The following is a 15,238-nucleotide window of genomic DNA, read 5'->3' on the forward strand; positions in this document are numbered from 1 at the left end:
ATTGAAAAAGAGACGTTAGCACAGATAGTTTTTCCTGTTGAGCCGACATGTGCTGCTCCAGTGGATGCCGACCAGCACAGACCAAATTTCTTGTCTTGTTGTTTGATGTCTAGTAGCAGGATTCTTAGGGGTGACCTGCCTTTTTTGTTGGGACTTTTGCCTCTGTTTTTTGGAAAAGAGTAGGCAGGGTAGTTTCTTTGTAATGTATTTTCTTTGGTTTGGTTTTCAGGGCAAGTTAAACATCTTTTTTTTTTTTTTTTAGGTGATTTGTTTGTTGTTTTGGCCTGGGGTCATCCTGAAGCTTTTAAAATCCTGTTATTTTTGGTCATTTGTTCCAGAAGTTGGTGAATCTCTAGAACTGTTAAGAATAATAAAACAATCTGCTCTACTTAGTAGTTTTTTTTGTATTATTTGTTTGGTCTGAGGCTGAGTGGGCACTCACTTAAACCTTTTGTGCGTCCTACCCCTAGAGGACGTATTAAGCGTCCTGTGTGCGGAGCTTCCCTTTTCCCTCGCTTTCCCTCAGTGTTCTCAGGTGGACCTTGTTGCTGCGTTACTGACGTACTGATGATTGGCTGTTCCTGCTGGTGCCGGTTATAAAAAGCCTTTGATGTCGGAGCGATACGGAGCGGTTCTTTTATTGGGCCCTGCACGGTTCATTTACTGTCCTACAGGTTTCTGTGGGCCAGTAAAGCTATTATAGTGGTTTTGTTTCTGTTTAGAAAGGAACTGCAGGGCTGACCTGCCCTTTTTATTGACCTGTTGGACTTTGTTTATCGGTAGTGTAGTGAGGGAGGTGGTGTTGTAGTGTCTCTTTCTTTTCTTTTGTTTGGTTAGTTTTCTTTCATTATTCGGCTCTTTGTTTGTTGTTTTGGGCCTTGGGTCTCCCTGAAGTTGTTTCCTTTGTTTTGTCTTTGTTTCAGTGGCTTGTTGAGAATCAGTTCGATGACAGAAGGAAAGTGCAAAGCATGAATAAACGGTCAAACCCGTATTTGATGTGTTCTTAATATTTCTTCAGGTTTGTTTTGGTCTGGCGTTTGGGTGGACAGTCTTGTTTCTTTGAGCGTCTTACCCCAGGAGACGTAACACACCCAAAGACTGACTGACCCACACACACAGAGACTGACTGACCCACACACCCAAAGACAGACTGACCCTTACACCCCCACCCAGACAGACTGACCCACACACCCCCACCCAGACAGACTGACCCACACACCCCCACCCAGACAGACTGACCCCCCCCACACACCCAGAGACAGACTGACCCACACACCCCCACCCAGTGACAGACTGACCCACACACCCCCACCCAGTGACAGACTGACCCACACACACAGACAGACTGACCCACTCACCCCCACCCAGAGACAGACTGACCCGCACACCCCCACCCAGAGACAGACTGACCTACACCCCCAAACCAAGAGATAGATTGACCCACACACACCCAGAGACAGACTGACCCCCACCCAGAGACAGACTGACCCCCACACACCCACCCAGAGACAGACTGACCCACACACACAGACACAGACTGACCCACACACAGTGTAATAACACAAATATTCTATAAACTCATAATGCTGATAATGTAATAAAATCCTCCTCCAATAATATAATAAGACTTTAACTCATGATGTACTGAGAAATTACATTATACACTGTTTATGACTTCATAAAATAGAGAAAAAATTTAATCACAATGTAATAACACACTAAATCTTGTAATAACTCACATCATTCCTGTTTTAATTAATAAGAGGATGATATAATAACACACAAAATCTTGTAATCACTCACTTAAGTCCTGTTTTAATTATTAAAAAATGATGTAATAACACACTATAACTTGTAATAACTCACTTAAGTCCTGTATTAATTAAAAATGAGGTAATAACACACTATAACTTTACGTATATTACTTTACGTATTCAATATAAAATTTTACTTCTCACATTCAAGGCACTTCATGGCCTGGCTCCTGCTTACTTACTCGACCTTCTAATACCCTACAAGCCCACTCGTAACCTCAGGTCTTCGGAAGCAGGCCTTCTAGTGGTCCCTAGGTTCAGGCTCAGCTCTATGGGTGGTCGTTCCTTCAGTGTTGCGGCCCCCTTGCTCTGCCTCTCTCTCTTCGCACTACCTCTTCTCTTTCTCACTTCAAATCTTTATTGAAATCTCATCTTTTTCTCCTTCATTTTTCTCCGGCATCTTCCTCGGGCCTTGTGTATTGTGAAATGCATTTGTAAAGCGACCTTGGGTTTTGTGTAAAGGCGCTATATAAGTTCAACTTATTATTATTATTATTATTATTATTATTATTATTATTATTATTATTATTATAACTTTTAATAACTCACTTAAGTCCTGTTTTAATTCATTAGAGCATGATGTAATAACACAGTAAATCTTGTAGTAACTCACTTAAGTCCTGTTTTAATTATTAAAAAATGATGTAATAACACACTAAAACTTGTAATAACTCACTTAAGTCTTGTTTTAATTAATTGGAGGATAATGTAATAACACTTTAAATCTTGTAATAACTCACTTAAGTCCTGTTTCAATTAATTAAAGGATGATGTAATAACCTGAAAGTTTAATCCAAAAGTGTAATAAACTGACTGGATTAATAATCTGACCACCTTTCCGGTCATTTTAAGTGTGTCTTCTATCTGTTTAAACTGTTTGTTAACTAGTAACTGAACGTCGTGATAAACAAAGAGTTTTTCTTTCGTTCTTTCACAGCTTTTCTTAGTTTCTTCCACTCAGTTCAGGAAACAGCATCTCTGCTCTCAAAGGAACAAACACAGTTTCTAAATCTCCAAACACAGAGTGACCATTTATCACCCTCACTATGGAGCTGCACTCACAGCTCTGATGGGGCTGATAAATGTGTTTTAAATGCAAGTTGTTTTTAAATGAATTCGTTTTTTCTGCAGTTTCTATTTTTGGAGAGTTTGAATATTTTCTGTTGTATCTTTGATCAGTGAGATCACAGACGAGTTTAGTCTGATTGATCAGGACAGACTAAATATTTCTCCTCTGCTGCTTCATCAGAGCCCAGATTACACCAACAGCTGAACAGAGGACTTTTACTGGTGGTTCTACATGAGCAGCCCAGCACTGTCTGCTTGGATGGAGCTGGAAGTATTAAGAATGTTATTAATTATTAAGGGAGTGAGAGATTTACAGGGTCTTTTAGGACCGACAGCCTGGCTGCAGTACACAGACTCCACTCACTGCATCTTCAGCAGTATAATCTTCTGTGTGATTAGACAGAATTAAGACCAAAGGAGAACGACTGTAGTGGCTGTATATTTAGAAATAAGTTCACACGTCCTCTACAGGGAACTTAAACACAGCACTTTCCTGCAGATTTACTGAATGATTCATATTTACTTGCTAAGTTTAACCTGTTGGAAGAAATAAAAATGTAGCAAGGTGCCATAACTTTCGCACAGGCCACATGTCTTCTGCTTTTTTCAATGGATTAAATTCAGCAACAAAACAGCACACACACACACACACACACACACACACACACACACACACACTCTCACACACACACACACACATGCACACACACACTCATACACACACACTCACACACACACACACACACACACACACACACACACAGACAAACAGAAACATACACACACACACACACACAGAAACACACACAGACACACAAACACGCACACAGACACACATACACACAAACACACACACACAGAAACACACACACACACACAAACACACACACACTCACACACACTCTCACACACAAACACACAGAAACACACACACACACACATACACAGACAGACACACACACAGAAACACACATACAAAGACACAGACACACAAACAGACACACAAACAGACAGACAGACACACACAGACACACACTAACACTGTATTATGTTGAGTGCTGTTCAGCACTTCTGCAGCTCACATCAAGCAGGCTTTGCCTGTGCTCACCATGTCAGTGATTTGTTCAATATTTATGTTAATAATAGAAACAGAAACTTTAACATGCAGTTTGAACTTGATGGGCTTCTTTCCTTGGTGCTCTCTAGCTTGCTAAGCTACCTAGATGCCATTGCTAACAGTTGTCCTTTTAGCAGTTTGTTCTGTAGCCACTATATTGTGCTCATGTGTTTAGAAAGCCAGTCAGCGCTACAGACAGAAACGCAGCACATCATCCCAAATCACCTTAGTATGAACAGGTAATGACAGCTCTACAGTATATGGCTGTCCTGGCCCGCTAGCCCGTTAGCCTGCTAGCCCGCTACAAAATAAGTTCTACAAGATAAGAGTCTGTGGATCAGACTCGCAGATAAAAGCCCTGCTTTCCTCATATAATGTTCAGAGATAACGGGCGAGCTGTAAATGTGTAGCTACTGTTACGTGTCTGGCCTGAAAAGGGTTTTTCTGGCCGGTCTTTTCTTTTCTTTTCTTTTCTTTTCTTTTCTCTCTTTCTTTCTCGCTTGTGTGTCTCCTCCCTCGTTCGCTCTCTGTCTCCACTACAGGTTGGTAGCAGTGTCACTCATCATTAGAGGACGCGAACAACACAGCTGCCCTTTGTATTTGCAGTTGTGGATAATTTTTTAGCCCTTTTACTTTGTTCATCAATGATCTGGACCCCAACCAGGACCACCACAGAGCAGATATTACTATTTCCTACCATATGCAGATATACTTAGTCCACCTACAGAGAACGTACAATAGAACCCAGATAGAGGAACTAATGGCTGTTATTATTAACTTCTGCAGCAAAAATCCTTCTCTGTGTAGTTTGTACACTGGGTTTGATTTACTCTGTTATGTAGCTCTGTGTTTATAGAGAATCATTTGGACGCTACTGGGTCAGTCTGCAGAACTTCAGAACCGGCCAGACTCTAGAACTCATATTAAACGTTACATCTCGTCTTATTGAAATTGTGAGCTGATGCGAGGTGTGAGCTATGAAACAGTCCTGAACTCAGTACAGGTCGTTAAATCAGTTAACTTGAACCATCATGAGAAAGTTGGGCCGACTGTATTTTTAAAATTTCAATGAAAATTTAAATTTTAAAAATAAAATTAGTAAGTTGGATTTTGTGCAATACAGAATTCGCTGTTCATTTAAAGGTAATTACTTCTTCATGACATTACATTACTCCATGCGAGTGTGTGTGTGTGTGTGTGTGTGTGTGTGTGTGTGTGTGTGTGTGTGTGTGTGGTCTTTTCCTGTTGCTATATGATTATTTTTTCATAATTTCTACAAACATGTTTACAGTGACAGCCACTCTAGAATAGAACAGCTATGTACAGCACATATAATTACAAATATTATTTATTTATTTAACTTCCTATCTTTGATTCATATTTCTAAAATAAGCGCATGCTTCTGCATGTCAATGCAACTTGAAAAAAAAAGTATAATACAATTATGTTTCTTAACTAAAGCTACTGAAGATGTTCCCTTCACATACCCAGTGATGTGATGGTACCACAGCAGTGACTCTCAGCACCTTTTGTTCTGAGAGTCTACAGGTCTGGTAGGTTTCGCTGTTCACATAAAAGAGTGCACATCTCTGACTGGAGAGTCTATGATGTCACTACATAAACTCCCATATGTTTCAGCTTCTATCATTTCATGTAATTCATGCACTAATTGTCTGAATGAGTAGTGGGCTTTGCCTTTGACCTCTAACTTGATACATGTGTTAACAAACTGATGGTCAGTTATAATGTAGTCCAGGCCATAACAGAACATTTATGATCAATGACTAACATTAAAGCACTGAACTTGGTGCTGCTTGAGTTTGTTCTGCAGAGATGAGAATAAGAGAACAAGACGATGCAGGATCAGCTGAGAATTACAGTCACTGGACAGGAAAGTGAATCAGCATCAGAATAGAAGAGGAGCTTTAAAGACATCTGGGACACTATATTGAGTCTGAGTGATGAGTGTGTCTCTCTCTGGCTTTCAGTTTCATTCTTACTAATGTATTAGTTCATTTTTACCAGGAGTGCTGGATGATTATCAGTTGGTAAAATGTGTCTGAAATGGAAAATTATGAAATGTGTCGTTATTTATTCCTTCATTAATGCAGGACTCAAAACTACTCTTTGCATTGCTGATCACAGAGGTTGTGATGTATCTGTCCCGGGATCTGTGGTGGTCAGTAAATGAGTCTGTGTTCAAATGTGACCGTGGATGCTGTGGAGTGGGTAAGGGCTGTGGAAGACCAGCTGCAGGCTGCAGTGAGACTGTGCTTAAGTTCACACATCCTTATCTAACGTAAACTCACAAAATCCTGCTCCCTAAAATACCTGTACTTTGTATTCCAGGATGTCCAGAACTAGTAGCAGCTTTTACTCAGAGAAGAAGAAGCTTGTCTCACTTCCTCTGGATCTCCACCTGATCAGCGTCACTATAGCTGTTAAATCATTTAATCAGTGTGATTAATATGATAGAATGTGACAAAGTTTCAGCCTTGTGTTAGTATTTATCTTTTAACCTGCTTTAAAATGGCACTATTAAAAAAAACAGAAATAATGTCAATCAAGTAATTATCTATTCTCCATATCATAGATCTTTATTGGTCTGTAATTCAGCACTGGATCCTAAATTAATGCATCTCAATGGACTCATCAGTGCCTTAAACTCTGGGTGTGATGATGGACAATTTCTATTCTAGGTGCTTTGGTTTCCAGCAGCAGAAGAACTGTCCCATTGTCCTGTAGAGAGTTTGGCAATATTATGATCAATCCTTGGAAAATATTACAGTCACTACAGTCACTACAGTCAAAATGGCAAAACAGGAGATCAGGGGGGATTTGTGTGTCTGATTTCTACAGAGACTAATCATGAAGACAAACTAGTATTTTAAAGATCAAATTAGCAGATTTTACCCTCACCATCATGTTATCATACATAATATAGGCCTAACTGTGGGCAGTGAGATGGAAGTAAAAGGGAGGGAGCCGTTTTCCAGAATCCAAACCACCAGATATTTATCGCTGTCATGTCCAGACTCCACCAGTCAGCAGGAACAATAAGAATAGGAAGTAGTAGAAGAACATAAACCACATAAATATCTACAACAACTACAAAATCACTGTAAATGCAGTGAATGTGTCACTGTTCATGTAAATTCCTGCATCAAATAAGGAGGAAATATGAAAACACAGAATAGATCATCTGACTGCCTCCTCCTTTTCAAAGCTCCTCCTCCTCTACACCTCCTCTCCCTGCTGGAGGAAGTGGATCTCATCCTTTCTATTGATCTTCATTCTGCTTTCACTCCACTCAGAGACGCAGATTAGGAGCTTTTAAACAGTGACTATATGTGTTTGTTTCTTGCTGTGTGATTCTGAAAGGAGCTAAAACTCACTCAGTGGGTTGAAGGGCTACGGTGGCTGATTCTCCACTGAGCTGCTCTGATCATTACAGACGTCTTGAAAAAGAAAGTGGAGTTTGGACTGAAGGAGCCGTTACAGAGAAACAGCACAGCAGCAGTTGGAGGAAATGGCTGCTAGAAACCCTCTTTCAGAAGAAGAGCTTTCATGTCCTGTGTGCTGTGACATCTTCAGGGATCCTGTTGTTCTGTCATGCAGCCACAGTGTGTGTAAAACCTGCCTGCAGCAGTTCTGGGAAACTAAGGGGTCTCGAGAATGTCCAGTTTGTAGAACAAGATCCTCTAAAGATCCTCCTCCTTGCAACCTCGTACTGAAGAACGTGTGTGAGGCTCTTCTAGAGAGCAGGAGTCAGAGATCTTCAGCAGAGTCTGAGGGGCTCTGCATTCTGCACAATGAGAAACTCAAACTCTTCTGTCTGGATGATCAGCAGCCTGTGTGTCTGGTGTGTCAGACTTCAAAGAAACACAGAAATCACAAATTCTGTCCAGTAGATGAAGTTGTGACTGAGTTTAAGGTATGAAAATTGTTGTATTAATTTAATAGTATCTTCATGTCTAAAATGTAACTCAAAAAATATTATAAATTCTTTCTGACTTCAGTTCCTGATTAACCTGTTATGTGTGTTGAAGGTGAAGTCAGTCAGTGGGTGTGATTTCAGGGCAAAGAGAAAAGAGCATGAGTGAATTATCAGTCATAAAAATGCTCTGTTGCTGGTTTTATTATGACGGTCAAAGTAAAATGTAACCTTAAATGTTTCTTTACAAAAATGAAATAAATCCCTTCTGATTTTCAGATTGAGAATAAAACTGCTATTACTCTCTTATCTACTGCAGTCTGTAGGACAACAGTTACATGTTAATAGATGTTAAATCAGATATTGTAAAAGGTGGAGAATGCACTCATCTGAACTGTTGTTTGATTCCAGGATAAACTCAAGTCTGCTTTGAAGCCTCTACAGAAGAATCTGAGAGTCTTAGAGGAAGGTAAACGAGATTATGACCAAACAGCCGCCCACATTAAGGTGAAACATCATCTTGAACTGTGAAACATGTTGCTGAGGTCATGTTTCTGATGAGGGTCCACTTCTCCTGTAGGTGGTAAACGCTTGTAGATCATCTGTTAGAGTTTGTGTTTCCTAATCGTCTCTCATTCCAGACGCAGGCCCAGCACACAGAGAGGCAGATAAAGGAGGAGTTTGAGAAGCTTCACCAGTTTCTAAGAGATGAAGAAGCAGCAAGGATAGCTGCACTGAAGGAGGAAGAGAAGCAGAAGAGTCAGATGATGAGGAGGAAGATTGAAGAGATGAATGGAGAAATATCAGCTCTTTCAGACACAATCAGGAACATAGAGAAGGAGATGGAGGGTGAGGACGTTCTGTTCTTACAGGTAAGTAACTCCTTCTTTCTTTCTTTCTTTCTTTCTTTCTTTCTTTCTTTCTTTCTTTCTTTCTTTCTTTCTTTTACTTGCACATACAAAACACTCCTTCTTTTCTCTTTCCAGCTTTATTGTTGTATTAAATAAAATGTGAGTTATTTGTTTTAGTATGAAAGGGGAGGATCTCCATGAAGATCTGCCTACAGCCTAATTAGAGCTTTTCTGAGATTTCCACCAACATTAGCCAGACTGTTGACATGAATGAGAAAGCTCCTTTACATTAACCAAACCAACTCTGCGTACCTCTGTAAAGCCTGTGTCCACTCAGCGCAGGCACAACATACAGAATGCTTATAGCAGCAGTTCTTCAGGTCGACTGCAGGGCTGAGAATGAGTCTTGATATGAATTTCACTGCAGTTCAGAAAGTGAATGTCAACTGAGGAATGAATGAAACTCCAGTGTAAATATCGGAATTCATTTAACTCACAAGGTAAGAAGTTAGTTATAGAGCTAATGACACAAAGTCCTTATAGGGAAGTCTGTCCTCTTGATGGCTCTCTTTACAACTTCCCTGGGCAGGGATTTCCAGTCATAAGAGACTAGACTCCTCTCTCTTTGAATGAGGAGTCTAGTCTTGTATGTCTGGAGAAACTGAAACTAAGAGCCAAATCAACTTTTAAAAAATATATTTAAAAATCAGTGATAAAATCAACTATTTTAGCATTAATAACACACACACACACACACACACACACACACACACACACAATAACAGTGTTTCAGCTTGTCCTGGCTAATGCGTATGCCCGTATATGCACCAAGAAGCTGAGCTTCACTAGCGCTTACTCAGCAAGCTGATTGGCTAATTTTATTGGAGGTGGGACTTTCTTAATGAACTGACACCAGGCTGAAGGAGCTTCCCTTTCTTCTACCATCCAGTGTCCTGTCTCCCCTTCACAACATCTCTGCACACGCTTGTGTGTGTGTTCATCTCTGAACTGCAGCTGCTGTGTGTGTAGTTGTGTTATGATATTGATATTAATTTTATTAATGACTCAGTTTTTCAGGAGAAACTTTACTCTGAAAGGCTCCTGTTTTCATTTGCACTCATTCTCTCCTCAGCCGACTGCACTGCAGTTTGATAGTGACTTGTGCAAACAAGGGGCATCTCGAATTCTCGTGCCCACATGAATGAATGATATCACAGTGCTGCAGAATTGGGGTGGTAAGCAATATGAAGGATGTGGCAGCCGTTACATTCTGCCAGCCCAAAGATCCCAGGATGAGTTAATAGGAAGCTTTAATTGTCTCCTCCACACGATGATCAGCAAACAGAAACAGGCATTGAATACGTGTGTTTGGGTGTGTAGACGTGTGTGTGGTTTCTGTAAATCAGAGAACAAACAAAAAGCTCGACTGCAGAACACGATATTTACTCAAATGTGTAAATTATTTATTATTAGATGTTAATAAAACAGTCCAGCTAATATACTGAATTCTCTAGTTCTATTAATAATCAGTGCAAATTCACTGAGAGCCAAAGTAGAATTAGCAACATCTCACTAATCTCCACTGACTTTAGCAGAGTCAGCACATTTCACAGTGAACAACACCAGAGGCCCCATAAACGATTATTACAGCTTCATTAATGCTCACAGAGCCACAGACACCAAGTAGAGTACAGTACTGAGCTCTGCTGGGAGGAATCTCATCTTCTGACTGTATCTGATCATCAGCGGAGCTTCTCCTGGATCCTCTGAACGTTCCGGCTCTGCCGCCTCATCATCCACAAACCTGCTGCTTGTTGTTAGTTTGGCTCTGGTTCTGTTGTTGGTGGTTCTCTTGTAATTCTTAGCCGTGTTTCCAACTGAGCCTCATTAGATCTTCACCTGCGTCTGTTTGTTGACGACTGGTTGATGGATTTGTTTGCGTTTTGCTCGTCGGTCTAATTTGTGGTCCCTGCCTCTCAAAATCCATCCAGTCAAACTACTTTATCAACATCTGACTGATTAGATTTATTAATAAATAACAAACATACTGAGTTTTATTAAGTAGTTATTTAGAAGGTAAAGTTTTATTGAAATGAAATGATGGATAATGTCACTAACTTGGCTGTTTGCTGGTGTTTGTGTGTTTCATATGAAAAACTCCTGAAAAGTCTCTTCACTTTTAACTACAATGTTCTTTTTGTTTCCCTCTCAGAACTTCAAGTCCACAGAGAAACAGTGAGTAAATGTCAGACCACACATTTTATCTAATGCTACAGTAATTATTACATTAAATCTACAGTATATTGTGTTTATTGTAAATATGAGTGTATTCTAATGAAATGAGGGGGAATAAGGACCGTGTGTTAATGTTGTAGTGATGAGAACAGAAGCAGAAATATTTATTTAACAGAAACTACAGAATTATTGACTCTCCAGACAATAAATCTGATCAAATATTGATATTTAGTGAAATAAATGACAGGCTGTAAAGTTTCTACAGTGATATATTTCACACAGTCTTCTGTTCTCAGAGCTCAGCTCACACCAAAGGATCCAGAGAAGACATCAGGAGCTCTGATCAATGTTGGGAAGCACCTTTCCAACCTGAAGTTCAGAGTGTGGGAGAACATGCAGGAGGTTCTCCAGTACAGTAAGTTCTGTTTCTCTTAGGGTTGATCTCTCACACACAGCCTGCTTCTGCACTAATGACACACTGTTTATAAACTATTAGTAACATGTTATCATGTTCTCTTTATTCAGGGGGTATAAAGGAGACTGAAACTGTACTTAAGTGAAAGTATGAATACTGTACTGTGCAGAAATCTCACTCAGATCAAACGGGAAGTGTGGAGATAAAATAAACTCCAGTTAAAGAAGAAGAATCAGATTTTAATCCAATTGATTAAAAATTAAATAAAATTTTAATGTCTTTTTTAATTCTGTCAAATAATTTTTACATGTAAGTTTAATTTATGTGAAATAATTTCTCTCATTGTAATTTTGTTACTAATCCATCGAAACACTAAAAATACTATGTATAAATAGAAGCTGAACAGAATTTTAAACTCTTGAAACATCAATTTCATTAATTTATTAAAAATGTGATCGTGAGAGAATTTTATAATTTATAGTAAAACTTTAAAATTTTCAATAATACAGTAATACATTTTTTTAAATTCTTTGTAACGATGTTAATCAGCAAAATGAAACAATAATAATAAAGTCACTCAAAAAAACTATTTGACTTTCAAAAGACAAACAATCCAAAAAAGACCAAAACACAAACGAATCAAATTAAAATGAACAATGTTTCAAAATGTATTTGTGCTTTTTCACTTTTTAGTATATTTTTATTTTAAAATAAAATAATACAATATTTTAACAATTAAAACTTTTTATTCTTGTGTTATTAATACAAATTCAACATTAAAATTATATTTCATACTGACATTGAGGTGAATATAAATTTTATAAATGGATAGAATATAAATAATGAAAATACTAATTTTATGCGTTAATATAAAAAAGTATTTTCATAAATATTATATTAGATTATTAGATTATACAAATTACACAGAAATATTAAGTGGATTTTATTCTTCATCTTCTTCATATTATTATTATTACTATTGTTACTATTATTAATTAGGTCTAAATGAATCACTAACAAAACAATTTAACTTTTAAAAGAAAATGAATCCAGAAAAGACACAAATAAATCAAATTAAAAGCACATTTAAAAAAATATATTTGTGTTTTTTCCCTTTTTTATATTTTTATTGTAAAACAAAAACAGCACAATATTTTAAAAATGTAAACTTTATTCTTGTTTTGATTTTAATCCAAACACAACAATAAAAGTATATTTCATATTGAAATGGAGGCAAATATCAATTTGACTCTTATTGATAAAATAGAAATATTTATTTCATGTGTTATTTAAAAAGTGTGATAATAGAAATATTAATTTCATGTGTTATTTAAAAAGTGTGATTACATTAATTATACAATACTATTGCAGTAATTTATTATTATTATTATTATTATTATTATTAAATCTGGATCACATTAACTGGATCACAGACGTTCAGGAAATGTGTGGAGATCAGATTTTGATCATTTGATGGAGAGAGAAAATGGAGTGTTTTATAATTTATAATAATAATTTATTGTAATAATTAATAAAATATAAAACGCATCACAAAATGATCTGAAATTCCGTGAGAGTGAAGATGTTGATGGACGTTCAGCTCTGTGAGTGAATCCCTACAGAAAAATGCTGCACTCAGATCAGATCAGTCACTGGACTGTAATGACCACTCACTACTGAACATGCACTTTAGTGCTGCTCTGAACTGAACATCAACATTTAGTCCAGGATTAAAGTTGATCTGAGTTCTGGAATCTACCTCTAAAGCTGTTTCACTCACAGTAAAGAAAACAGTCTGTAGAGGTGAAACATTTACAGAAACGAGAGAAAAACATGATGTTTCATTGTGTTCTCTCTCCTCAGCCCCTGTTACTCTGGACCCCAACACTGCACATCCAGACCTCCACCTGTCTGATGATCTCACTGCTGTAGAAAAGAGAGACCAGAGATCATCACTTCCTGATAATCCAGAGAGATTTGATGAGTATGAGTCTGTTCTGGGTTCTGAGGGTTTTAACTCAGGGATTCACTGCTGGGACGTCCAGGTTGGAGACAGTGATAACTGGTCACTGGGTGTGATCACAGAGTCTGGACCAAGAAAAGGATTCTCTTTCTGGGGTTCAGTGTGGAGTCTGGACTACAATAAAAGCAGTAATACAATCTGGATTCTCTGTCCAGGACAGTCAGGTCACTCCTTCACCCCTAAAGAGAAGCTGCAGAGGGTCAGAGTGCAGCTGGACTGGGACAGGGGGAAAGTGACCTTCACTGATCTTCTAACCAACACACACCTGCACACTATAACACACACTTTCACTCAGAGAGTTTTACCGCTTTTCTGTAATGCGTCTGTTCATCCTCTGAGGATCTTAGCAGTGAAGACGTCAGTAACAGTAGAGCAGCACAGTTAAAGCTGAAGCTGCTTAGAATGATCATTTATAAGGTAGTGAGTGTCTGAATTATGATCATAAGAATATGTCACTGCATGTATATTTTAAATAATGTGTTTGTACCGCTCCATCCTGACATGTCTGAGTGAAATAAAATGCTGGTTTAAAGTGTCACAGAGTGGCTCCTGATATCATGACAGCATTAGAAACGTTCTCTGAGTGAGATTTCACTCGTTTTCAGTGGAGATTTTATTTCTCCATCATCCTGCATTTTTCTCCATCATCAGATCTTTAAAGCTCTGCTGTGGTTCAGAGATTCATAGTAAAAAACCGCCAGTCAGACTTTTGTGGGGTTTGCGCGTGAGAAGAGTCGCTTTTTGATGAAGTCCAGCAAGGTGACCAGTTATGAGCAGCTCCGTGAAGTCGCTCTGCAGATCAGCGCATTGAGCGATGGGCGTTGATGGTTCAGGAGCTCAACCTGGACATTCGCTGTAAGAAGGGAAGGGACAATGTGGCCGATGCTCGATCTCGTTCATTAGAGTCTCTTTATTAGACCAACATGGGATGTTGTTTGGTGGTGGGAGCGCAGCGTCCTGTGAGCGGAGCTTCCCTTTTCCCTCGCTTTCCCTCAGTGTTCTCAGGTGGACCTTGTTGCTGCGAGACTGACGTCTCGGTTTTCCCGGCGTATGATTGGCTGTTCCTGCTGGTGCCCGGGGGGCGTGCCGGGGGGGGGTCTGGGGAACAACTCCTTCTTAAGTGGAGCTTCATGTTCAGACTGAAGTCGTTTGTTCTGTCCGTTTTCCTCCACGTGAACAGACTTGCAGTCATTTTCTACCTTTACTTAAATTCCGAGTGAGGCGGTTTGTCGGACTTTCATTGTTTATACAGCTTAATTGTCTCGGTTGAGCCTTCAGTTGTCAGTAGATTCATTATTGAACAAATATGATCGATTAATCGCGATTAAGTGCCCATTTCCAACTTAAGTAGCGTTAGCACATTTTCAGCAAGCTAGCTAGCTAGCAGACTGTTCAGAGGTAGCCCAGCTAGCAAACAGCACAAACCTTAAAGCAGCGACTAGGTTTTCAAACGTTTAGTGATTATTATGATCAACCGCACAATATAAAGGTAGAATGATTCATTATTCATTTAACAGACCCCCAGCCAACGGAGTGGAGGTCAGCTTCTTGTTCCAATTTTCCGTTCCGCCAGAATGTAACTGTCGCACCACTTAAGGTAGAACAGGGAATTCGAATAAGAAGCTGGGAGCCGTTATTGAGCGTAAACCCGAGGGAAGACGTGGCTGAAGTTAGCTTCTTATTCCAATTCCCCGAATTTTCCGTTCCACCTTAAATGGTGCAGCAGTTACATGGCGCCTAAGGCATCAGAATGTAACTGCTGCACCATTTAAGGTGGAACG

At 39.0% G+C, this 15,238-nt stretch overlaps 1 protein-coding gene across 1 annotated transcript; it reads left to right on the plus strand.

Moving 5' to 3' along the window:
• Nucleotides 1–7,335: 7,335 nt before the first annotated feature.
• LOC108415412 (tripartite motif-containing protein 35-like) lies at nt 7,336–13,995 on the plus strand. Its single transcript, XM_037541586.1, has 6 exons — nt 7,336–7,933; nt 8,345–8,440; nt 8,575–8,805; nt 10,997–11,019; nt 11,316–11,434; nt 13,298–13,995. The coding sequence occupies exons 1-6, from the start codon at nt 7,529–7,531 to the stop codon at nt 13,840–13,842; spliced, it is 1,419 nt and encodes a 472-aa protein (XP_037397483.1). The 5' UTR covers nt 7,336–7,528; the 3' UTR covers nt 13,843–13,995.
• Nucleotides 13,996–15,238: the final 1,243 nt, after the last annotated feature.

The sequence above is a fragment of the Pygocentrus nattereri genome, chromosome 9, assembly GCF_015220715.1.
Source record: "Pygocentrus nattereri isolate fPygNat1 chromosome 9, fPygNat1.pri, whole genome shotgun sequence".
NCBI classification, from domain to species: domain Eukaryota; kingdom Metazoa; phylum Chordata; class Actinopteri; order Characiformes; family Serrasalmidae; genus Pygocentrus; species Pygocentrus nattereri.

Coding starts and splice junctions, on each gene's coding strand:
- LOC108415412 (XM_037541586.1), top strand. CDS start 7,529: ATGGCTGCTAGAAACCCTCTTTCAGAAGAAGAGCTTTCATGTCCTGTG. Junction 11,020..11,315: donor TTCAAGTCCACAGAGAAACA/GTGAGTAAATGT, acceptor TTCTGTTCTCAG/AGCTCAGCTCACACCAAAGG. Junction 11,435..13,297: donor GCAGGAGGTTCTCCAGTACA/GTAAGTTCTGTT, acceptor CTCTCTCCTCAG/CCCCTGTTACTCTGGACCCC.